We start from the raw sequence: 26,973 nt of genomic DNA on the forward strand, positions 1-26,973 counted from the left end.
GCTTGAACCGATCAGACCTTGGCGCTGAGGACTGAAAAATTGTCTAAAGGCATCAGTCAGGCATCGGTCAGCCAGCCACTTTCTCCTTCTATTGTGTACTGTGTACACCACCAGAAAAGTAGTAGCAACTGTACTATGGCTGCACAGTATTGTGTAATGTGTACACCACCAGAAAAGTTGTAGCAACTGCACTACGGTTGCACTGTATTGTGTACTGTGTACACCACTAGAAAAGTAGTAGTAACTGCACTACTGCTGCACTGTATTGTGTAATGTGTACACCACCAGAAAAGTAGTAGCAACTGCACTACGGTTGCAAAGTAGATATCCGCTACACTGGATGCTACAGAGCGTGTATATATATATATATATATATATATATATATATATATATATACACACACTAGACTGTCGGTATATATATATCAAATACACCGCCTGAAGTAGATTAGAAATAGTACACCACGGAATGCACTGTAGAATGTAGATCTCTAGGCTACACTGACTGGATGCAGAGTATATTTATATGTAGTGTGTATATATACACACTACACTGACTGTACATATATATATTAAATACACTGCCACTAACTGAATAACCTTCCTGCTTAATCTAAATCAAGCTATGTCTCCGTCCACGCCAACAACACTACACAGGGCCACCGTGCAGGCAGCCTTATATAGTGTGGGGCTTGGACTTAGTCCCCCTGAGCCCTGATTGGCCAAAGGCACCCTGCCTTTGGCCAATTATGGCTCTCTTGGCAGAGGGCACTTGGATTGGCCAAAGCATGCAGGTCAGGTGCATGCTTTGGCCAATCATCATACAGCAATGCACTGCGATCTCGCAGTGCATTATGGGGCGTTGAACTAGATCACCAGTAAAATGGCTGAGTTTGCCTCTGACAACACTGTTGGTTAAAGTCTCCTAAAATAAGTCCCTGACTCGGGAAGGGACAGGATGACATTTGCGGGTCCCGTTCACAGAATATCGAACATTATGGGGCGTTCGCGTGAAATCTGTCATTAGTCCTTTATATAGCAGTGATGGGGGGGGCACACCCCAGATGACGGCTCTTTAGCAGAAACGTGTTGGGTGGACCCTTCACAGCTACCGCTACCTGATATTTGTAATTTTTGATGATCTACGAATATGTGAGTTTATTTTTTATACTTTTAATAAACCAGTGTTTACGTTATTACGCTATGTGAGTTTTTTTATCCATCTTTCACATGGCATTTGAATTCTCGTTTGTGGCCTTCCATTGGGATATCATTTTCCATGAATGTTGAGGATAACTGTGGATGTTAAACAGCCGCCCTGTTTTGAAATCTATTAAGGGTATCGAAAGGGGATGTACCTTTTTGTCCTGTTGGTCTCCATGCCTTTTTGACTTGGATGATATGTCTCCCCAAGTCAACAACCTCTGGTAAGCCTTTAATATCTACAGGTGACGGCTCTTTCCACCATTATTACCCTTCCTGGTTATTCTGGTCGCCTTTCACACAGCCTCCTCACATATCCTCCATTTCAATCTGCGAGTCAACATGTGTGCCTAAGGATTTATTCTTGTGACCTATTGGTCTCATAGCCTCTTGCGACTTGGCCGGCATAAGTCGTTCCAGGTCATTTTTTTCTGGTAAGCCCCCTAAGACCCTGGGTGGTGGTTTTCTTACTCTTTCTACAATTTCCTACATTATTGGTGGACTTTGATAATTTGGTTCCCTGTGGTGTTAATCCTATTCAGGACTTCTTGGACTGTACTTGCCTTTTATTTATGTTTATTGATATTTGCATCACTGTTCACATGGTTTGATGTTTTTATAATTTGTATACTACATACACAGTGTACCATTTCCACTTATCAATACTGCAGGTTTTTTGCACATTGGTTCACATTTTTTGTATATTATATAACTATCTATTTAACTTTTTCATACTAAATATTTAATCATATGGTATGTCATCATATATACACTTTATTTGGTTTTGAGATGTCACTTTTTTGGAGTTTTTAGGGCCACACTTTTTTACGCATTTATTTATTACTTGAGTCTACAGGTGTGTTGGCAGCTGCTCACTTCCTTATTTACGCAGCACTGTATATTTTTTTTATTTTTTGTATTACCAGACCATAGTTGCCAGGATTTGTGGGGAATGCAGAGCAGACTTGACAAGGGCTCAGAGGGAGGCGGCTACCGAAGAGGCATTTTTTGTTAGATCTCGTGACCCCCACCACTAGGGCAGATTGCTGGCCTGGCACTCCAGAGAACAATCAGGAACTATTACTGTACCACATCTCTTGAGCCCCACAGGGGATCTTATTTACTCCCCTGACGGGATCAACCGTTACTTTGTAGAATTTTACCAAACCCTGTATAGCTCTAGGGCAGACAATAGGGAGGAAGACCTGACGGCTTACCTAGAGGACATTGACATACCGGTTCTCACACCAACTTACCGTAATAGTCTTAATGCTCCCATCACGGTGGCAGAAATCCTGAAGGCTGCTCAAGACCATGCAGTCTGGTAAGACGCCAGGGCCTGATGGCATTCCAGTAGAGTTCTACAAGCAGTACGCTGCAGAACTCTCCAGACTGCACACTCTGTTTGCTGAATCAGTAAAGATGAAGGGACTCCCCGACACAATGAGAGAAGCAGTTATAGTGGTGATCCCCAAGGCAGGAAAGGACCCATCCCTATGCTCTTTGTACCGCCCTATTTCCCTACTGAACGTAGACGCCAAGTTGTTGGCTAAAATCCTGGCCAATAGACTTAATACAGTAATAACCACACTGATACGCCCAGACCAGGCGGGTTTCATGCCGGGTAGGGGAACAGATATCAATATCAGATGGCTCCTCACACATATTGATAGAGCCTGTATGGAAACAGCAGAATTGGTGGCCTCACTGGATGTGGAGAAGGCTTTCGACTCCGTCGAGTAGGGTTACCTATGGAAAGTACTCTTTAGATTCGGGTTTGGCCCAGGAGTCATGAAATGGCTGCTGATGCTGTACACCAACCCAAAAGCTAGAATCCGCACTAACAGCTGCCTGTCTGAGGCATCAAGCTGGGCCGGGGTACATGACAGAGGTGCCCCCTCCCCCTGGGACTGTTTGCCCTTGCACTAGAACCCCTGGCTATAATGCTTAGGGTGGAAGGGAAGGTTTGTGGGACAGAGATAGGCCCGATCGAGGAAAAACTGTCACTGTATGCGGATGATGCCCTGCTATACCTGGCCGATGCCTCATCCTCCCTACAAACAGCGCTGTCTCTCTTCAACCAATTTGGCCACTACTCAGGCATACGCATTAATTGGGACAAATCGGTTCTCTTTCGGCTGCACCCCTCAGTTCCTCGAAATGTGACACACACGCCGCTTAAATGGGTAGAGGAATTCACTTACCTAGGCATTCAAATTAGCAGCAGAACGGAAAAGTATGTGGAAAACAATTTACAACCTCTTATGACACAAATGGTGGCCAAATGTGCAGTATGGCGTTCACTCCCCCTAACACCTGTAGGCAGGGTCAACCTGTTAAAAATGGTCTACCTACCGAAATACCTGTATTTCTTTAGGAATATCCCATCACACATCCCCAAGTCCTTTTTTAGGAGACTGGAGAGGTTGCTGATTTCCTTTCTGTGGGCTAGGAGACCCCCCAGAGTGGCAAAGCAGATATTGTATCTCCCTATGTCGGGAGGAGAACTGGCACTCCCAAACTTCCAACTATACTATTGGGCAGCCGCCCTTGTCATGGTACGCTGGTGGTTCTCCCAGCCCAGGCAGAATTCAGCTACCACATTGGAGGCAGCAATACTGGGCTCCTATGCATTCTCAAGTAACCTGGTATTCAGAGGCCTGAAGGCCAGTCCCCTAATGACATTCCTCATGCGGACCATGGTGAGGGTCTGGCAGGAGGCTAGGGTGGTATATAGACGGTCTACCCATATCTTCCCTCACATGCCCTTGTGGGGTAACCCTATGCCACTGCATTTAAATAGTATCCCAGACCCCTCTCTTTGGGCCAAAAAGGGGATCACCACTGTTAAGCACATAGTACTTGACGGCAAACTCCTGACTTTACTCACTACCGGTCTCTTTTAAATTCAGATACTGGCAGTTAAGACATGCCTTTGGGGCTCAGTTTACTGAAACCTTGACCCTAGAATCAGACTCTATTGAGCGCCTCCTGACCTCCAATGTGATGGAAAAGCTTCTCTCCTCCCTGTATTTATACCTAACAGTAGCGTATGACACCAAACTAACTAGATCTTGGGATAAGTGGAGGGCTGATATTCCATCCCTGGTAGTGGAAGAATGGGAAGAGTGCCTCTCCACGTATATTCCCTCCATGATTGCAACTACAGACAGATTTGCACAACTTAAGTTCCTACCCAGGGCTAGGGATGAGCTTCGAGTTCGAGTCGAACTCATGTTCGACTCGAACATTGGCTGTTCGCAAGTTCGCCGAACAGCGAACAATTTGGGGTGTTCGCGGCAAATTCGAATGCCGCGGAACACCCTTTAAAAGTCTATGGGAGAAATCAAAAGTGCTAATTTTAAAGGCTAATATGCAAGTTATTGTCATAAAAAGTGTTTGGGGACCCAGGTCCTGCCCCAGGGGACATGGATCAATGCAAAAAAAGTTTTAAAAACGGCCGTTTTTTCAGGAGCAGTGATTTTAATAATGCTTAAAGTCAAACAATAAAAGTGTAATATCCCTTTAAATTTCGTACCTGGGGGGTGTCTATAGTATGCCTGTAAAGGGGCGCATGTTTCCTGTGTTTAGAACAGTCTGACAGCAAAATGACATTTTGAAGGAAAAAACTCATTTAAAACTACCCGCGGCTATTGCATTGCCGACAATACACATAGAAGTTCATTGATAAAAACGGCATGGGAATTCCCCAAAGGGGAACCCCGAACCACAATTAAAAAAAAAAAATGACGTGGGAGTCCCCCTAAATTCCATACCAGGCCCTTCAGGTCTGGTATGGATATTAAGGGGAACCCCGGCCAAAATTTTAAAAAAAAAATGACGTGGGGTTCCCCCTAAATTCCATACCAGACCCTTCAGGTCTGGTATGGATTTTAAGGGGAACCCCGTGCCCAAAAAAAAAAAAAAAAAAACGGCGTGGGGTCCCCCCAAAAATCCATACCAGACCCTTATCCGAGCACGCAACCTGGCAGGCCGCAGGAAAAGAGGGGGGGACGAGAGTGCGGCCCCCCCCCTCCTGAACCATACCAGGCCACATGCCCTCAACATTGGGAGGGTGCTTTGGGGTAGCCCCCCAAAACACCTTGTCCCCATGTTGATGAGGACAAGGGCCTCATCCCCACAACCCTGGCCGGTGGTTGTGGGGGTCTGCGGGCGGGGGGCTTATCGGAATCTGGAAGCCCCCTTTAACAAGGGGACCCCCAGATCCCGGCCCCCCCCCTGTGTGAAATGGTAAGGGGGTACAAAAGTACCCCTACCATTTCACTAAAAAACTGTCAAAAATGTTAAAAATGACAAGAGACAGTTTTTGACAATTCCTTTATTTAAATACTTCTTCTTTCTTCTATCTTCCTTCATCTTCTGGTTCTCCTGGTTCTTCTGGCTCTTCTGGTTCTTCTTTCGGCGTTCTCGTCCAGCATCTCCTCCGCGGCGTCTTCTATCTTCTTCTCCTCGGGCCGCTCCGCACCCATGGCATGGGGGGAGGCTCCCGCTCTTCTCTTCTTCTTCATCTTCTTCTCTTCTTCTTTTCTTCTCTTCTTCATTTTCTTCTCCGGGCCGCTCCTCACACATGCTAGCATGGCGGGAGGCTCCCGCTGTGTGACGGCGCTCCTCGTCTGACAGTTCTTAAATAACGGGGGGCGGGGCCACCCGGTGACCCCGCCCCCCTCTGACGCACGGTGACTTGACGGGACTTCCCTGTGACGTCACGGGGAATGCCACAGGGAAGTGCCGTCATGTCGCGTGCGTCAGAGCTGGGCAGGGTCACCGGGTGGCCCCGCCCCCCGTTATTTAAGAACTGTCAGACGAGGAGCGCCGTCACACAGCGGGAGCCTCCCTTCATGCCAGCATGGATGCGGAGCGGCCCGGAGAAGAAAATGAAGAAGAGAAGAAGAGAAAAAGAGAAGAAGATGAAGAAGAAGAGAAGAGCGGGAGCCTCCCCCCATGCCATGGGTGCGGAGCGGCCCGTGGAGAAGAAGATAGAAGACGCCGCGGAGGAGATGCTGGACGAGAACGCCGGAGGAAGAACCAGAAGAGCCAGAAGAACCAGAAGAACCAGAAGATGAAGGAAGATAGAAGAAAGAAGAAGTATTTAAATAAAGGAATTGTCAAAAACTGTCTCTTGTCATTTTTAACATTTTTGACAGTTTTTTAGTGAAATGGTAGGGGTACTTTTGTACCCCCTTACCATTTCACACAGGGGGGGGCCGGGATCTGGGGGTCCCCTTGTTAAAGGGGGCTTCCAGATTCCGATAAGCCCCCCGCCCGCAGACCCCCACAACCACCGGCCAGGGTTGTGGGGATGAGGCCCTTGTCCTCATCAACATGGGGACAAGGTGTTTTGGGGGCTACCCCAAAGCACCCTCCCAATGTTGAGGGCATGTGGCCTGGTACGGTTCAGGAGGGGGGGGCCGCACTCTCGTCCCCCCCTCTTTTCCTGCGGCCTGCCAGGTTGCGTGCTCGGATAAGGGTCTGGTATGGATTTTTGGGGGGACCCCACGCGGTTTTTTTTTTTTTTTTTGGGCGCGGGGTTCCCCTTAAAATCCATACCAGACCTGAAGGGTCTGGTATGGAATTTAGGGGGAACCCCACGTCATTTTTTTTTTTTAAATTTTGGCCGGGGTTCCCCTTAATATCCATACCAGACCTGAAGGGCCTGGTATGGAATTTAGGGGGACTCCCACGTCATTTTTTTTTTTAATTTTGGTTAGGGGTTCCCCTTTGGGGAATTCCCATGCCGTTTTTATCAATGAACTTCTATGTGTATTGTCGGCAATGCAATAGCCGCGGGTAGTTTTAAATGAGTTTTTTCCTTCAAAATGTCATTTTGCTGTCAGACTGTTCTAAACACAGGAAACATGCGCCCCTTTACAGGCATACTATAGACACCCCCCAGGTACGAAATTTAAAGGGATATTACACTTTTATTGTTTGACTTTAAGCATTATTAAAATCACTGCTCCCGAAAAAACGGCCGTTTTTAAAACTTTTTTTTGCATTGATCCATGTCCCCTGGGGCAGGACCCGGGTCCCCAAACACTTTTTATGACAATAACTTGCATATTAGCCTTTAAAATTAGCACTTTTGATTATTCATGTTCGTGTCCCATAGACTTTAACGGTGTTCGTGTGTTCGAACGAACTTTTTTCCTGTTCACATGTTCTGGTGCGAACCGAACAGGGGGGTGTTCGGCTCATCCCTACCCAGGGCCTATTACATCCCACAAAAACTGGCTCGCATTTACCCTCAATAGGACTCTCTGTCAACTGTCAAAGATGCAAACAAGAGGTAGGAACATTCTGGCACATGGTCTGGTCCTGTCCCAAACTCCAACCCTATTAAGCGGCAGTGGCCTCCACACTGAGTGAAATAAGTGGGATGAAGGTGCAGGTGGACCCACAGATCCTATTACTAAGCCATATGGAAGACATAGAAGGGGATAGCTATTGTAAACTATGTCTGACCTTCTCACTATACTACGCTAGATGGGAGATACTGCTGAAATGGAGCTCGGAGGAACCCCCTACCCACACCTCTTGGCAAACCTTGGTAAACTCGGTGCCGCCCTCGTATAAACTCACATGGTCTACATGGATAGATGCTTGTGTCTAATACCTGGGCTCCCCCCTTCCCACAAGTACTGATGGATGAATCACGCTTTGGTTGTTACCCCCCCCACCATCCGGTCCTTGCCTCCCCCCCATCCTTCACGCTATCCGTTCTTATGTGACTGCTATGTCCAAGGTACACGAGATGATACATTGATAATGGTTAGGAATACTCACCAAAGATAGATAGGGTCTTAACACACCTGGGATTGATACTGCCAGACAGGAGGTAACTCCCGCTAGGAAATTAAACTATTGATGCCTATACCTGTATGCTACTGTATTATTACATGCTGGATGTACTGTAATGCTGAATTGTCTAATAAACTTCTTTGTTAAAAAAAAAAAAAAAAAAACATGGTCCCCAATGGGCGTACACTTTAGTATGCCACATGTGAACGATGCTTTAGTACCAATTTAGCAGGAATTTTGTAAGTTACGTTGTGTTTATGTGCAATATTAATGATTTTACTGTATTTTTTGTGAAAATAGCGATATAATGAACATTTGCGGGGTCCAAAAACTCAGTAGCACTTTTTTTTTTCTACTGGCCATGTGCTTTTAGAAAATGTCCAGTTTGAGGGGTCTTTTTAAATTTTAAAAGTGAAAAATGAAAACCTCCAGATTAGAGAAATTTTTGGGTACGTTCAAATTTTCACCATTTTCCAAATAGGTACAATTTAAAATGTACAAATATTTGTTATTTATTAACTCCATACAGGTTAAGCTTTTATATTTAGTAGGGATTTAGCAGGAACCTTGTAAAATTAGCTGTGTTTTTATCTGCTAATAATGGTTTTAGTGTATTTTTTGCCAATATATTGGTTCGATAAACATTTGCGCAGATACCGCGGGGTCTAAAAAATCAGTAGCACCTTCTTTTTATTCTAGAGGTCATATGCTTTCAGAAAATATATGGTTTTGGGGGACTTTCACAAATTCTGAAAGCTGTAAGAGAAAAATGAAAACCTTCAGATTCTTTGAGAAATTTGGATATTTACACTTTTGCATCTGTAACTTATAAAAGCTTAACTTGTATTGAGTGAACAAATAACAAATATTTGTTCAATCTTCACCATTTCGCAAAATGGCGTAATTTATATTTAGTATGAATTTTGTAAAATTTGCTATGTTTTTATCTGCTAATAATGGTTTTAGTGTATTTTTTGCAAATATATTAGTTTGATAAACATTTGCGCAAATGCAGCGCGGTCTAAAAAATCAGTAGCACCTTCTTTTTATTCTACTGATCACATGCTTTCAGAAAATATATAGTTGGGGGGGGGGTCTTTCACAAATTTTGAAAGCTATAAGTGAAAAATAGTAAAACACAAAGGAAAAATTGCAAAAATGGTCTGGCCACCTGAGTGTACAAAATGAAGCTCAGGGCCTGGCAGCGAAAGGGTTAAAGTACGCTGAATCTAAAACCAAACTTATTTTTTTAATTTTTGATAGAGTACGCAATAAACAATAAAAATTTGACAGAAGTTTTGTCCGTGTGTTTTTTTTTTTTGTTGTTGCTGTGTTTGTCCTACTGGGGAGATTTTATTTCACTTTCTGTCTCAGAATTCTACAGAAAGTGGGAGGAAATCCCACACTAGAGGAAAACCTCTTTTAGACAGTTGTCAACCAAAAAAGTCTCTCCGTTGGAAGCATTCACTTCTATACTGGTTTTGGTGACATCTCAAAATTCTCAACTTTCCCATCACTTTCTGGCAAATAAAGAGGGTGAATGTCCCCAATCTCTGGGTTTTTATTTACCTCGCGCATATTTTTGGTGAATGAGTAGGGGTACTATACACTCATTCAAATAGAGTGCCCCCATCCCCCAAAGCACCCCCTCATGTTGACGGCCTGATATAGTTCGGAGAGGGGGGCACTTGCTCGCCCCCCCTTTCTTGGCCTGCCAGGCTGCATGCTTTACCAAGAGTCTAGTATGGATTTTGGGGGGACCCATGTCCTTTTGAAAAAAAAAATTGGGGTGGAGTTTCCTCAAAATCCATACCAAACCCAAAAGGGCCTGATATGAATCGGGGGGGACCCCCATGCTTTTATGTTTAGGAACATTTTTTAATGCTGGTACTTTTTTGGGGGAATCCAGCTGATAGCAGATGAGTCATGGAAGTTAAGGAAGCAGAGGCTGCCGGCTCCTTAACAACCAGCTATTCACTGGCTGTTAAGGATGCCGCCAGCTGCTGATGGTAAATTACCTAGTTTTCACCTAGTTTTCACTACTAAAACACCCAATAATCATTTCATAAAATAGTTCATGCAGTATTTTAGTAGCATTTTTTTAGTGAATTGCAATTTCTTTTTTTTTATAAAAGCTAAGAGGTATTTTGTCATGGATCTTAAAGTGGTAGATATGCTTTGTGCATGCAGTCCTATGTCTCTTACCTGGGGAAAGGTGGAGTTTAACTTTGACATGGAATTACATCCAAAAATGGAAGTGGAAAATGTCACGAACAACAAAAGGCCATTTGCCGCCAGCAGAAGTGAAACAACCACAATGCTATATTTCTGTCAATAAAAAACAACAACAATTAATACTTTAAAAGGAAAGAATAGTGTATTACTGGTGTGTACACATTTTGAATTATCAATTCGGCTTTCAGTTAAGTTTCTTTCAATGTGACTTTCCCATATTAAAATAGATTTCTTCTGAATTTGCCTTATATTACAGCATAATGGGTGGGGGGATCGGCAGCTCTAACATGTAGTACCCCTACACGATATTGTAAGTCAGTAATGGGGAAGATCAGCCACAGACTGAGCTCAGACAATATCAGTGACTAGTACTTTGCCTTCTACTTGCATTTCCGGGGTTACAGCTTCCACTGTTCAAATCCAAAAAATTTTCTTAAAAGGTTTTATTACCTTAGGTATACCTTATATTATCTTCAAAGCCCAACTCCAAGTTCAATACACCATCAGTATAAATAAAAGTTCATATAAATTCATTAAAGGGGAAGTCCACCCTAACACTAAAATCTCTACATCTACAGATATCCACGATCTAAGACAAACCTATCTAGCCCTGTAAAGAAGAAATCGCTATACGTACCTTTTTTGCAGCCGATCCAGTCCGGTCCCACGCTGAGATGTCAGGGGTGGATTTGTTGTGGAGGCGGTGCAGAGGAGGCAGCCGACAATGGAAGCCCCGTAGTAACTCTATGGGTGACATCACTTTCCATTCATTTCCCAACCGCTGTCTGATGTCTCCTCTGCAGAGCTTCCACCCCTGGAGACCAGACCGAAGCAGCTTCAGAAAAGATACAGTATCTCACATTTTTGTAAATATTTTATTATCTCTTTTCATGTGACAACACTGAAGAAATGACACTCTGAAATGACACTAAACAGTAGTGAGTGTACAGCTTGTCTAACAATGTAAATTTGCTGTCCCCTCAAAATAACTCAACACACAGCCATTAATGTCTAAACCGCTGGCAACAAAAGTGAGTACACCCCTAAGTGAAAATGTCCAAATTGGGCCCAATTAGCCATTTTCCCTCCACCGGTGTCACGTGACTCAATAGTGTTACAAGGTCTCAGGTGTGAATGGGAAACAGGTCTGTTAAATTTGGTGTTATCGCTCTCACTCTCTCATACTGGTCACTGGAAGTTCAACATGGCACCTCATGGCAAAGAACTCTCTGAGGATCTGAAAAAAAGAATTGTTGCTCTACATAAAGATGGCCTAGGCTAGAAGAAGATTGCCAAGACCCTGAAACTCTCTCTCTCTCAGCACGGTGGCCAAGACCATGCAGCGGTTTAACAGGACAGGTTCCACTCTGGTCAACCATGAAGAGGCCTGTTCTAAGAAGTTGTGTGCACGTGCTCAGCGTCATATCCAGAGGTTGTCTTTGAGAAATAGACGTATGAGTGCTGCCAGCTTTGCTGCAGAGGTTGAGGGAGTGGGGGGGTCAGCATTCTCTGACCTTCTCCTGTACTACGTCAGCAGTCTCTGACCCTCTTTTGTACTATGCCAGCAGTCTCTGAACCTCTACTGTACTACGCAAGCAGTCTCTCCCCATACTACGCCAGCAGTCTCTGACCCACTCCTGTACTATGCCAGCAGTCTCTGGCCCTCTCCTGTACTATGCCAGCAGTCTCTGGCCCTCTCCTGTACTATGCCAGCAGTCTCTGGCCCTCTCCTGTACTATGCCAGCAGTCTTTGTCCCTCTCCTGTACTATGCCAGCAGTCTTTGTCCCTCTCCTATACTACGCCAGCAGTCTCCGATCCTCTCTTGTACTGCACCAACAGTCTCTGACCCTCTTTTGTACTATGCCAGCAGTCTCTGACCCTCTTTTGTACAACAACAGCAGTCTCTGACTCTCTCCTGTACTACGCCATCAGTCTCTGGCCCCCATACTATGCCAGCAGTCTCTGACCCTCTCTTGTACTACACCAGCTGTCTCTGACTTTCTCTTTTACTACGCCAGTCATCTCTGACCCTCTCCTCTAGTGCGCCCTGCAGCCTTTGACCCTCTCCTGTACTATGTCCTGCAGTCTCTGACCCTCTCTTGTACTAGGCCCCTCAGTCTCTGTCCCTCTCCTGTAGTACACCACAGCCTGCAGCATCTGTCTGCAGTCTCTGACTGCCTCTGTACTAACTGCGGTAATCTCTAGCAACCAATCAGTGAGTGTGGACCAGTTCTTCATGATTACATTAGTTTTTTGAGACTATGTGTGTGTTTATTTGCTTTTGGGATGGAGAACAAAAATAGGGGGGGGGGTTTCAAGAAAATCTCAGACTCTATTTAACCACATCCCCTTTAAGCCATTCCCAATATTTAGTGTCATTTAAGCCACACCCCTAATTTACATAATGTTCCACCTACACTGGCTTTCTGGGAAAAAGTGTCCCTAAAAAAGTATTTGCAAATATTGGCAACTATGGCTATGGTCATCAATGCTAGGTGGTGTTTTTCAATGTGATTTCTCAGCAAAATAAAACATGGAGACATGGAGGAATCAGGGACTTTGCTTTTTGAATATTAAAATGAATTAAATAGTGTTTTTGGCTTATGGTACTCAGATGCAATGTAGTTCTGCTTTAAGCTTTGACCATAAAACCTGGAAGATGATTGGTTTCTATGCAGAGCTGGACCAGATTTGGCATCATGCAGTTTACGCCTGCCTTAAGGGAAAACTTTAACTATTTTCCAGTTAATAAAATAAAACTTACAGCATCCAAATAGACTTGTCCTGAATAATATACCCAGTGCCTATTAGGATGCATTATAATTAATGACAGATCAATTGCATTCAAAATCGTTGCAGCCAAGCTGAAAATGAAGCTTATGATGTTCATGGCGAGGGAGCCTTGGATCTGTGAACAGAGCAGAGGCAGAGTAATCCATTACATGGAATCTATGCAGGATGATGCATTCATATAGAAGTTTATATACTGTATAGTGATTGGATACCTACTGTACGTAACCAATGGTTTTCATCAGCTACTGGTGTACAATGATACTGAAGTGTAAATTGATTTTTATAGGTTTTTTAACAGTTTTTTTCATCCAATAGTCTATTAAAAGTGAAACCCGAGATGTAAAAAGGAGGGGTACCTCTGCCAGCCTTTCTCAATAATTTTACCCCAGAGGAACCCCTAAATTTTTGAAAAGTACTACTCCCAACACACATGTTCCTGAAAAGTGGCTGTAAGTGTAACTGGGTGCTGCAGCAACCATCAGCTGGAACCGAAGATAATCATAGTGGGAGAATGTCCCCAGCACACCACAGATCTCCAGAACGGGTCCACAGGTTTATTCAAGGATCACATTATTGTAACAGAAGCAATGTTCCAGAGCCTCGCAGGACCCCTTCATCGGGGTTTGGTGAAATATCAGGGGTAAACAGACCCTTGATTTGCCTCATTTTTGAGACAGAGAAAGTGACACATTCCACAACCTCCATTTCTGAAGCTTTAGTTGCACAGAATAAATGAACAGGAAAAGCTCTACACAGTCTTCCTGTTCATTCACAAGCGAAAACATTGTAAACAAAGTTTACTATACTTCAGTCATGAATGAACACAGTGGGTGATCACTACTGAAAAGAAAAAGGCCAGTGAATGACATATTTACAGGTCACTTTCCCCACTCTCCATCCTGAAATGATCCCCTGAGCAGCTGGCAGGAGAAGAGGGGAAGCTGGCAGCACTGCGGGCTGGGGCAAAGGAAGCACACAGGGGGGCCTGGGCAGCAGAAGGAAGGGGAACCTAGTCAGGAGGGGCAGTGCAGTGGGGGCAGCATTTACAGCAGGGGTAGGCAACCTTAAAGAGGTGGAGATCTACCTGAACAACATGGGAGACATCAAAGATCACCGGGCACAGTGTTGTCTTCTCACACCGGATTTAAACCTCTAATTGCTGTACTACAGTGTTGTAATTAGCGCGCATTGCATGGCAATCATGGGTTTAAATCAGCTAGTGAGGAGGCAACATATTGCTTCCTCACCACCACAAACACACTTGTATCGCTTTTCAGAGTTGCAGGAGTGCCTGCTGCACTTGTAAATGAGCCCTTATTTGCATTCAGCAGCTGGACCCTTAGGGCTCGTGTTCACACAAAATGCTGGGAGCTGGTAAAACCCTGCGGTTGAGTATTGATTTTACTGCCCCGAATCCCTACCCCTGTTTGGTGTATACATGCTGCAGCAGAAATTAAGACCCCTGTTGCTTTTAGTGGATGCTACTGCCTGCCAATTGCGACCCATTCAAGTAAATGGGGCCACTCTGCAAGTGCCCCACCACTGCATGCTTCTGCAGGGTCCAAGGGGTTAAAGCAGGATAAGAGGTGGAGTTGGTAGTACTCTGCATGGGACAGGAGTCAGCACTACAGATGAGGCATCGGCTTAAATGGCTCCTGCTCCCTACTACAGCTCCAATTTTACAAGTAGTCCCTCTGCATTGCACTCTGATGCTCTGAAATGGTGAGTGAGCAAGCCCAGACCACGATCTACCTGTCAGCTGTCTGCGATCTACTGGTAGATCACGATCCACAGGTTGCTAACCCCGGTTTACAGGATCCCCTGTACATCCCTCCTGCAGCAGCTAAAAGCTGGTGGGAAGGAGAGGAGGAGAAGCCGGCTTTCAGCTGCTGCTGGGGGGGAACTACAGTCCTCCTGTCCAGGTTCTGGGGATCGGCAAGGAGGGGACATGATCTACCTGTCAACTGCTGGTGATCAACAGTAGATCATGATTGATGGGTTGCCATACTGTAAAACTTTTTCATTGTTTGTAATTTCCAGTGGCACTCCACTTATCACCTTGTGACCAACACACTTTTGTGAGATACTGCATATATCCGTTAAAGTGAGTACACCCCTCACATTTTTGTAAATATTTTATTATATCTTTTCATGTGACAACACTGAAAAATGACACTTTGCTACAATGTAAAGAAGTGAGTGTACTGCTTGTATAACAGTGTAAATTTGCTGTCCCCTCAAAATAATTCAGCACACAGCCATTAATGTCTAAACCACTGGCAACAAAAGTGAGTACACCCCTAAGTGAAAATGTCTAAATTGGGCCCAATTAGCCATTTTCCCTCCCCGGTGTCACGTTACTCGTTAGTGTTCTAAGGTCTCAGGTGTCAATATGGAGCAGGTGTGTAAAATTTGGTGTTATCGCTCTCACTCTCTCATGCTGGTCATTGGAAGTTCAACATGGCACCTCATGGCAAAGAACCCTGTGAGGATCTGAAAATTTTTTTTTTTGCTCTACAAAAAGAAGGCCTAGGCTATAAGAAGATTGCCAAGACCCTGAAACTGAGCTGCAGCACGGTGGTCAAGACCATACAGCGGTTTAACAGGACAGGTCCCACTCAGAACAGGCCTCGCCATGGTCAACCAAAGAAGTTGAGTGCACGTGCTCAGCCTCATATCCAGAGGTTATATAAATCTGACCCATAGACATATAGACAAATAGACATATAAATGCAGCCAGCATTGCTGCAGAGGTTGAAGGGGTGAGGGGTCAGCCTGTCAGTGCTCAGACCATATGCCGCACACTGCATCTAATTGGTCTGCATGGCTGTCGTCCCAGAAGGAAGCCTCTTTCTAAAGATGATGCACAAGAAAGCCTGCAAACAGTTTGCTGTAGACAAGCAGACTAAGGACATGGATTACTGGAACCATGTCCTGTGGTCTTATGAGACTAAGATAAACTTATTTGGTTCAGATGATGTAAAGTGTGTGTGGTGGCAACCAGGTGAGGAGTACAAAGACAAGTATATCTTGCCTACAGTCAAGCATGGTAGTGGGAGTGTCATGGTCTGGGGCTACATGAGTGCTTCCGGCACTGGGGAGCTACAGTTCATTGAGGAAACCATGAATGCCAACATGTACTGTGACACCTCCCTTCGGAGATTGGGCCGCAGGGCAGTACTCCAACATGATAACGACCCCAAACACATCTCCAAGATAACCACTGCCTTGCTAAAGAAGCGGAGGGTAAAGGTGATAGACTGGTCACACGTGTCTCCAGACCTAAACCCTATTGAGCATCTGTGGGGCATCCTCAAATGGAAGGTGGAGGAGCGAAAGGTCTCTAACATCCACTAGCTCCGTGATGTGGTCATGGAGGAGTGGAAGAGGACTCCAGTGGCAACCTGTGAAGCTCTGGTGAACTCCATGCCCAAGAGGGTTAAGGCAGTGCTGGAAAATAATGGTGGCCACACAAAATATTGACACTTTGGGCCCAATTTGGACATTTTCACTTAGGGGTGTACTCACTTTTGTTGCCAGCGGTTTAGACATTAATGGCTGTGTGTTGAGTTATTTTGGGGGGGACAGCAAATTTACACTGCTACAATGTAAAGTAGTGAGTGTACAGCTTGTATAACAGTGTAAATTTGCTGTCCCCCCAAAATAACTCAACACGCAGCCATTGATGTCTAAACCGCTGGCAAGAAAAGTGAGTAGACCCCTCACATTTTTGTAAATATTTAATTATATCTTTTCATGTGACAACACTGAAGAAATGACACTTTATTATACAAGCTGTACACTCACTACTTTACATTGTAGCAAAGTGTCTTCATGTGACAACACTGAAGAAAAAAGATATAATTAAATATTTACAAAAATGTGAGGGGTGTACTCACTTTTGTGAGATACTGTATATGTGACCCTTTAAATTGATAGGAAAAACTCAATGTGCTCATTTAAAAAATGTTATCCTCCTTCTCAGTACTAAACAGTGCTCACTGGCATATTTAAGGCGTTGGATATCTTTTTATATCCTTTTCCATCTTTGTAAAGTTTCATTACCTTGTTACGCAGGTCTTTTGATTATTCTTTTCTGCTCCCTGTGGCTTAGTATCTAGCTTGCTTAGGGCATCCATGTGAGAGCTAACAAACGCATTGACTATTTATACACAGACACTAATTGTGATTTAAAAAGCCACAAATGTGAGAAATTAACCTTTAATAGCCATTTTAATCTGTGTGTGCCACCTTCTGTGTCTGTACCAAGGCCAAACATTCCAGGGTATGTAAACTTTTGATCAGGGCCATTTGGGTGATTTCTGTTATCATTATGATTTTAAAAGGAGCCAAAAAACGGGGGGGCGTGGCTAGCTGCAGAACGAGCTGGCTGCACTGTGAGGGACCTCTGTAATCACGGACATCCCTGAGCTACACACAAAGCGACAGAAAAGCCCTGGAGACATACCCCGAATCCGGAAAGCGGCAGCAACCTGATGATGATGTCAGCAAAACGAAAAAACAGAGAGGGACCCCGCAAATTAGGTGAATTCCTCGGACCGTCCAGGACACAGGAGATCAAAGATGGCGCTGACTCCTCCCTCCTTCATCACAGCTCTGTACACAACATTGCAGATTCAGGAGAGGAAGAGGAGACACACAGTGGTCAGCAGCGGTATAGCAGCCTTGACACACAGGCTGAATTTACAAGCCCTCTCAAACAAAGGAGGAGGATTTCTTCTGCTGAAGGTAACAATCCCACACAAGATAATAATTACACACCAGATATAAATCCATATGATGAGAAGCTGAATGCAATCCCCACAGCAGGACAACCCATATTGGACTCCACTATAAAAGATATGATAATCTCCCTAAGAGGCGCACTACAGTATGATATGTTAAATTTCATGCAGAAATCAAAAATGGAAATTGATGCGTTAGGAGAGAGAGTGGACTATGTCGAAAATAAAATGTGTGAATTTACATCTGCCCACAATGAAATGGTCGATTCTCACTTTGAGTTAGAAGATGAAGTTAAACATCTCAAAATGAAAATGGCAGACTTAGAAGATCGCGCAAGACGCAATAACGTGAAATTCAGAGGCATACCTGAAAATGTTAAACCACCGGAACTGAAGCGATTTCTTAAAGACATGATTAAAAAATTAATCCCAACAATCCCACATCAACAACTAGAAATCGACAGAGCTCATAGATTGCCCAAACCGCCTCACATTTCAGAAAAACTACCAAGAGACGTCATAGCCAAAATACACTTCTATGAAGTGAAAGATCAACTGATGCAATACGCACGACGAAACTCTCCACTACCTGACCCATTCACAGGTATTGTCTTATATGCAGATCTCTCACAAGCTACGATCCTGGCACGTAAGAACCTAAACTCAATTACCAAGATCCTACGGAATCACAGCATGATTTACAGATGGGGATTCCCTACGAAAATACTCGTAGAACATAAAGGCACCTCATACTCGATCAACAACTTGGAGCAAGGTTTGAAAATCTTACGTTCATGGGGCATTCTCCCAAAAGATGAAGGTATCATATCGGATAAATCCACACCTGGAAAAATGCCACAAGACTGGCAGAAAAATCACAGATGAATCCTCTATACTTGGTAAGATAATATTACACCCTGTATATAGCGACATGCTGCTGTCTTTTTTTTTTTTCTTTCTCTTTGGAGATTAAAACTCCTCCAAGAGTAACCATCCAAGGTTTTTCTTTTACTGAAGATCAGGGATCCTGATACCTGATTCACCCCGTGTTTTTCCCTGTAACCCCTGGAAATTAGTACAAGTTCAATGTACACTAGAGTTGCCCCGCAACTCTTTAATTTTTTCTACCTTTTTATGTTTGAGTTAAAAGACTGTATTTTTTCCTTTCATCTCTTTAAAACCACTTATATTGAATTTATGGTCCAACACCACCATCTACTGGAAGAAAAACATATCTACATCAAATACATTTCCTTTACAACTTATCTGTATATAAAACATACGACTACTTTCAGCAAGTGCACACGAACCTACAATGAATCTTAAACTCTACTCGTTAAATGTAAAAGGACTTAACAGCCCTTACAAAAGAAGAGCTCTGTGGACGGATGCCCTAAAACATGAATGTGACATAATTTGCATCCAGGAGTCCCATTTCGCACTAGATAAAACTCCTAAATTCAACCATCACAAATTTCCTCATATCTTCTTATCCAGCTGCAAAAAAAAGAAAAAAGGAGTGATAACAGCAATCAAAGACACTATCTCTTTCAAGCTTATTAACCTAATAACCGACGCTCAAGGCAGATACATAATCTTGGTGGCTTCAATAGACAATGTAATCTACACAATTGTGAACATCTATGCTCCCAATAAAAAATCCGCATCAATTCATCCAAAAGATTCTCAAGAAAACAAGGAAAATACAGAAAGGAAATCTTATATTCTGCGGCGACTTCAATGCACCTATGGACCCCGTTATGGACACCTCCAAGGAAGGAACTATCTCCAGGAAGGGATTATCTCCCATCTTTTCCTCAGAAGACATGTATGATGCCTGGAGATGCATGCACACAACGGAAAGGGACTTCACTTTTTTTTCACATCTTCACAAATCCTATTCTAGAATAGACTACTTCATTGCCGACAAGCTTCTCCTGCCAAAGATCACTAAAGCCTGCATCCACAATATAACTTGGTCCGACCATGCACCAATCACACTTGAAATTAACCAAGGGTTACCTTGCTCAAATAGCTACATATGGAGAAATAACACCTTTATTCTTTCGCAGGAGAATCACTTGTCGGTTCTGAGAAAAAATTTGGAGGAATTTTTTGTAATTAATGATAAAGAACCGATAAACTGCACTACTCTATGGTGTACACACAAAGCCTATGCTAGAGGCCTCCTTATACAGGCAGCAACGAGGGAAAAAAAAAAGAAAACCAATATGGTAAATAATATCTTAAAAGACATAGCCAAATTAGAAGAACTACACAAAAAAAACCCCAAAGACATTAACCTAGATCACCGTCTTACTCAATTAAGATCTGAACTAAGAGCCATTCTAATATCAGACCAAGACAAAATTCTTAAAAAAATGAAAGTAAACTATTACTCCCAGAATAACAAAGCAGGGAAACTACTAGCCTCCCAACTCCGGCAACGCCAAATAAAGAATAAAATACATAAATTAGCACATCATACCTCCGGTAAAGTAGTAATCAACCCCCAAGAAATAGCAGATACATTCGCACAATACTATGAGTCACTATACAACCTAAAAGACGAAACCATTACTCCCCAACCTAACCTAGACAATATAACAAAATTCCTAGATAATATAAAATTACCAAATATCGACCCTATTGATCTAGAATGATTGAATAAACCAATATCACCTGAAGAAACCCTTAAAGTAATCAAAGAATTACTCAAAAACAAAACACCAGGAGCTGATGGCCTATCAGGGGAATATTACATGGCCTTCAAAGAAACTCTAGTTCCATATCTAACTAACATGTTTAACCATCTAGTTAACTCTAATTCTTTTCCCAAAGAACTATTGGAAGCAATTATAATAACAATACCGAAACAGGGTAAAGACCCCTCATCCCCTCTAAATTATAGACCCATTTCATTATTAAATTCTGACCTAAAAATCTATGCTAAAATCCTAGCCAACAGATTAGTAAACATAACACCCCAACTAAAGCCGACCAAGTAGGATTTACTAAAGGGAGACAAGCACCAGACAGCACTAGAAGAATTCTTAATATAATTGACCAAATTCATACTGATCAAACTCCCTCCTTACTTCTAACATTAGATGCAGAAAAGGCATTCGATAGAATGCACTGGATATACATCTCCAAAACTCTAGACAAATTCGGATTTCAAGGATTCATCCACTCGGCAATTATGGCACTATACTCTCATCCTACGGCCAAAGTACTCACATCAGGTATAATTTCTAAAACTTTCCCCCTTACTAACGGAACCAGACAAGGATGCCCAGTATCCCCATTAATTTTCTCACTAGCAATAGAACCACTTGCGGAATATATAAGATCAACCCCCAACATTAAAGGTATAACTATAGGACGATATGAGCATAAAGTAGGATTATTCGCAGATGACATCATACTTACATTAACCAATCCTACCTCTTCCTTACCTGAAGCTCAAAAATTACTAGATAAATTTGGGGAGGTATCGTACTATAAAATAAACCAAAACAAATGCTATGCTCTCCCTATGAACATTCCCAAGACACTAATCAATACACTACGCAAGGAAAATGGCTTTAACTGGGATAACTGCACAATAAGCTATTTGGGAATACAACTTACCTACCCACCAACCAAAATATACGAAGCTAATTACCCCCACCTTTTAGACCTAGTCAACAAAGATTTACAAAACATACAAAAAACACAACTTTCTTGGGTAGGGAAAATAGCCGCATTTAAAATGCAAACCCTCCCTAAAATACTATACCATTTTAGATGTTTACCCATCCCAATCCAGTCCAAATTTTTCACACAACTGAATACAAAACTTAAAAGGTGCATATGGAATGGAAAGAAACCCAGAGTGGCATTTTCCATCTTAACTACCAGAAAATCTTTAGGAGGAATGAACCTACCTGACATCAAAAACTACTATTATGCAACCTTATTAGATCAGATGAGATATTGGTTTAACAACACGGAAGACAAACTATGGCTAAACATAGAGAAACAAGTCACAAAAAGACACGACCTGTGTGCCCTAGCAATAGCTTACGCTATACTACCAAAGATTAATATACCTAAACTACTCAGTATAAGAACCACATTAATAGCTTGGAAACATATACTTTCAAAAACTAAAAATTTCCAAAATAAAATCAAGTTAATGATTCCGACAGGAGCAATCAATTATTGTAAAATACGTCTAAATTCTGAAGAATGGGTTAAAGAAGGTTATCATCTTTACGTAAATTTACCCTTGCATTATAAAGAGATCACTCTAAATAAATTGAGGAAACATACCAAACTAAAAGATTTCAACCCGACTAACCCTGTAGAAATCCCTTTAACTATATGGCAATTTTTCACACGTCAAAATCAACTATTAATAAAAGGAATCTCTCTTTTTTATGATCTATTATCGACTCACCCATTTGACAATAAAAACACACACATGATTAAATGGGAGAGAGATCTAGAACAAAAATTTACCTGGGAACAATGGAAAAAAGCCATTCATATATCTAGCAAGTCGTCAGCATGTATCGAGCACTGGGACAATGCACAAAAAATACTCAATAGATGGTATCTGACCCCATATAGATTATCGAAAATATATCCCTCTACATCTAATTTATGCTGGAGATGCAATGATCAGACGGGTAACCTTTTACACATTCTATGGAACTGTAAAAGTTTGCAAAGCTTCTGGAATTCAATAACTTCCTTCATTGCAGACCTCACGGGCATCCTAAATAAACTAAATTCTGCCACAGCCTTGCTAGGTATTAATTTAGATATATATCCTAAAGAATTCAGAACAATTGTATTCCACACACTAATAGCAGCAAGACTCACTATATCCAGCCTCTGGAAATCCAGTAATGCACCCAATTTATCGACAGTTATAGCCAGAATTCACACACAGGCCCAATACGAATTAATGCTGGCTTATAAAAACTATTCCACCATTACATTTAGAAAGAAATGGAGTACTTGGATATCCCATCCCAAAGCATCCAGTTACTTAAAACAATGTAATATATAATCTTATGACAAATTGGAAGTACACTGAAGTCATATATAAACACACCTCAGATGTAGTATATCATCCTGGACCCACTTTATTAACCTATGCAACAAGTTTTGTTCAGTTAATTTAGATGTATGTATGTGTATATATATATATATATATATATATATATATATATATATATATATATATATATATGTATGTGTATATATATATATATATATATATATATATATATATATATATATATATATATATATATATATATATATATATTTTGTTTTTTGTTTTTTTGTGTTTTTTTTTTTTTTTTTTTGTTTTCCTTACAATTTTCTGTATTCAACTAATTAACGCAATTGATGGCCTATCCATGCCTACAGTTTGAACCCAATAGGGGTAGGCTGGTACAGACTATCAATTACTGTATTTGTATAAGAATATTCTTAAGAACTATTGCAAAGAAGTTAGTCACAATTGTTATCGTGTCAATGTCAATCTGTATTGTTAAGAAAATCTTTTCAATAAAAATCTATTGTAAAAAAAAAAAAAAAAAAAAAAAAACACTATGTAATAATAAATGGCTTCATGTGATCTCCAGAACGGTTCCACAGCTTTATTCAAGGATCACATCATTGTATTCCTTGAATAAAACACAGTTTTGGCATGATTAGTGAATATAAATGCCAAAATTTCACAATTTCTGCCAGAGTATGCAAGTATTTATATGAATGTGAGTTAGGGACCTTAGCTTGTAAGCTCCTTGAGGGTAGGGACCGATGTACAATGTATATGTAGAGCGCTGTGTAAATTGATGGCGCTATATAAGTACCTTAAATAATAATAATAATCAGTAAAAATTGCACACTGGGGATGATTTTTCCAGATCAATTGCCCCAGGATGTTCAAGTTATGCTGATAAAACTAAAGTGCACAGGAGTCCTGGATTCTCATCGACTACAGAACAAATTCAATATGCAAAGGCTGATCAAACTCTATAGACTTAAACTATTTTTCATTAGCAGTAGAGAGATATTACAAAAAAGAACTTACCAAACATAAGTTGGGTTTAGGCTGTGCTGCGACTGTCAGCGATCCCGCAATGATATACTGTAATATAATAACATGTAATGAAGAAAATACATATTGGGAATCAAAATGAATTGCCGATACACAGAGGGGCACTTGATGGCTTATATTGTAATGGGAATACACAAAACCTGATTTTCAGGATGGGTCCCTTAAAGTGTATATTCACTTTTTCATTAAAATTGGGATACGTATTATTGATATTAGTTGTATGTGCCAATTCACGTGGAATACATAAAAAAAAAAAAAAAAAAAAATTTCCGCTTACTTTTTTAGATATTCTATTCTGGACAGCAAGGACAAATCCTACTAGTTTGTCTTTGTTTATAAGGGGGCTGGACAGCTGTGTTTTCCATAATTAACCTTGTCTGTACTGTGCAGGCAGATCTTCCTTATCAATTGTAACTAGATTTGAACACTGTCTGTCCTAATAAAGGGTTAACGGTGTATGTTTACCACTTGCCAACCGAGCCATAGCTGATCACAGATCCGGGTGAAGTGCCAATCTCAGCGGCCCTTTACCATGTGATCAGCTGTGTCCAATCACAACTGATCATAATGTAAACACACTTGCAGGTTAGCGGCATTCTTTTCCTTACACTATCACAGCGCAAGGAGAGGAGAGCCAGTAATTGGCAAGTGTGTAAGGGGACATCTACACTGATAATTAGGGTACTGATCATCAGTGTCCTTATTAACAGTGCCCATCAGTACAGCCTATTAGTGCCCATCAGTGGAGCCTCATCAGCGCACATCAGTGAAGGAGAAAAATTACCTGTTTGCAAAATTTTATAACAGAACCTAAGAAAAACATTTTTTTCCAAAATCTTTGGTCTTTTTTCATTTGTTTAGCAAAAAAAAAAAAACAACCCCAGTGGTGATTAAAGCGGGGTTCCACCCAAATTTTGAACAATATCTGTATGTATTCTCTTCCTTGCCTAGATGCTGACATGCCGTTTAAAAAAATTTGTATCGCCGTAATTACCTTTTATTTTTCTATTCTTCTTTGCACTTCCTGGTTCTCCTCCCCTGGGAGTAGGCATGTTTCTAGCCTCTCCCAGACTCCTGGGAGCTAGTCTCAGGCTTCCCAGGATGCCACTGAGCATGTGCGGGAATGAGCGGTGAATGCTGGGAGCACAGCATTCACCACATCCAGGAAATAAATGCTTGTGGGCTTCAAATGCCCACAATGAAGATGGAAACCGCCTGCAGTGAATAATATAAGTTATTCTTTCCGACGAAATCTGACACAGGCGGACATATTACACACAATATGTGAGTATGTAATGCTGAGAAGAAAAGTTTGTGAATGAACTCAAAAAAAAAAAAAAACGATAGATAGGTGGACCCCCCGCTTTAACTCCTTCCTGCCCGCGCTATATCCAAAAAAAGGCTACAGCGCAGGCCTTAATTGCCGGGAGGACATCCATGTACATCTTCCCGTGCATGAGCTGCCTGTGCGCCCCCCACTTACATTTGGTACTCAGCTGGCATCCCTAACCTCAGGCCATTGATTGAAGATCCTCTTTAACAGTAACAGACAGAAGCAGTCTGCTCACATCTTTGCCATTCTGAAGCTTCCCTCCAACAAACTTTGCATATTATTTTGTATATACTGTGATTCTGTACTTGCCAAATATGCTGCAGAAATCTCCCTCCACTGAGGCTGGCTGCAGTAATCTTGACTGTTGGCAGCTGAAGCTGCTGCCTGTTCACTTCCTGGATTTACACAGGGGCACACCTCCAGCTCTGCAGCTCTTATTGGCCCTCTTATGACTCACCTCCCCTCCCTTCCTGGCAAACTTTCACAAGAGTGAGAGAGAGACAGAGAGCTGTGCATGATTTTATAAGCCTAGGCTAATGACCAGACAAGAAACAGGAAGTGGGCTGTATAAGGTATTTATTGGCAGAAAAAAACAGTTTTTACTATCCAAAGTTAAAACAACAAGGGCAGAAGATTTAATAAATGGAAAGTTGAAAAAATGACTGTAAGTCCGCTTCAGGAGAATACTCAGTGCTGCGAGCCAGGGGAAAAAAATAAATATTTGCCGCTCAGTTACAGCAAATAAATGACAGCAAATTAAACAATACTTACGAACACAGGACACCAGAATGAAGTAAAACTGTAAAATGTAATTATACCATTTCCAATGAAGAAAGATATAATGCCAAGAGCAATCTCTAAGATGGCCACAATGATTACCAAACTCTAAAGGAAAGAAACAAAAGGTTAATGCAGATTTGTGTTCTATTAAATTAGATGTAAACCCAATCATTAAAACATCCTATAATCTTTAACACGATAAAATATTTTCAAAAGTCAAAAGGAGGAGGCTTTAATTCCATTATGCAGACATGGAGCTTAGACCTCATTTACAATCCTTGGACCATTCCTGGAGATTTAATTTATAAAAATAAATTAATAGAAGGAAAAAAAATAGTGAAAAGGTCTGAGGGATAAAATGTGTCAGTAGTGTCAATGCAAACTCTGGTGTCGGTTTTGAGGAGCACCAGTACAAAGGTTCATGACACTCAGAGGTCAAATTGAGATCTTTAATGAATAAAGTTATCAGATAAAGTCAATGTGTTTCAGGGAACATTCCCCCCTCTTCCTCGGGGCTGGAGTACAGAAAAAGTAGAAAGAGGAGATCTTTGCCCTGAAACGTGTTGGCTTTATCTAATACCATTATTCAATAAAATTACTGGGCACTCCTCAATACCCATTCCAGCGTTTGTCTTCTACTGAGCAATTTCTTTAAAGCTATCAGAGTGGCAGCAGCCTGGGACCAAACCAAGGTCCATCTATACTGCACCTTCATCGCACATCAACCCTTATGAAGGAGGATTGTCTGCTATGTTATATCCAACACTATCAAGGCATTGCTTATATTAGTCCAACCAGAGAGAATGCAGGAACTGAATGTGTACAGAAGGGAAAAGGAAGACATAGATGAAACCTTTCAATATGTGAAGGATGTGAATAAGGTTCAGGAGGGTAGTGTCGCTTATAGGGGTACAGATGGTACAGGGATGAGGGAGACTGA

The 26,973-nt window shown here is 41.9% G+C and overlaps 1 protein-coding gene across 2 annotated transcripts in view; it reads right to left on the bottom strand.

Annotated features, from left to right (window-relative positions):
• LOC141106388 (membrane-spanning 4-domains subfamily A member 4A-like) overlaps window positions 1-26,973 on the bottom strand; it is a 56,720-nt gene that overhangs the window by 19,917 nt on the left and 9,830 nt on the right. The window contains exons 3-6 of one of the 2 annotated variants that reach the window (XM_073597133.1): window positions 26,025-26,138; window positions 23,894-23,950; window positions 13,023-13,166; window positions 10,228-10,350 (exon numbers count right to left, since the gene is read on the bottom strand). In XM_073597133.1, coding sequence (XP_073453234.1) covers window positions 10,228-10,350; window positions 13,023-13,166; window positions 23,894-23,950; window positions 26,025-26,138 — 438 coding nt within the window. The remainder of the gene's footprint in view (window positions 1-10,227; window positions 10,351-13,022; window positions 13,167-23,893; window positions 23,951-26,024; window positions 26,139-26,973) is intronic. The other variant, XM_073597134.1, reaches the window with a different exon arrangement.

This window comes from Aquarana catesbeiana, linkage group LG08, assembly GCF_042186555.1.
Source record: "Aquarana catesbeiana isolate 2022-GZ linkage group LG08, ASM4218655v1, whole genome shotgun sequence".
Taxonomy (NCBI): domain Eukaryota; kingdom Metazoa; phylum Chordata; class Amphibia; order Anura; family Ranidae; genus Aquarana; species Aquarana catesbeiana.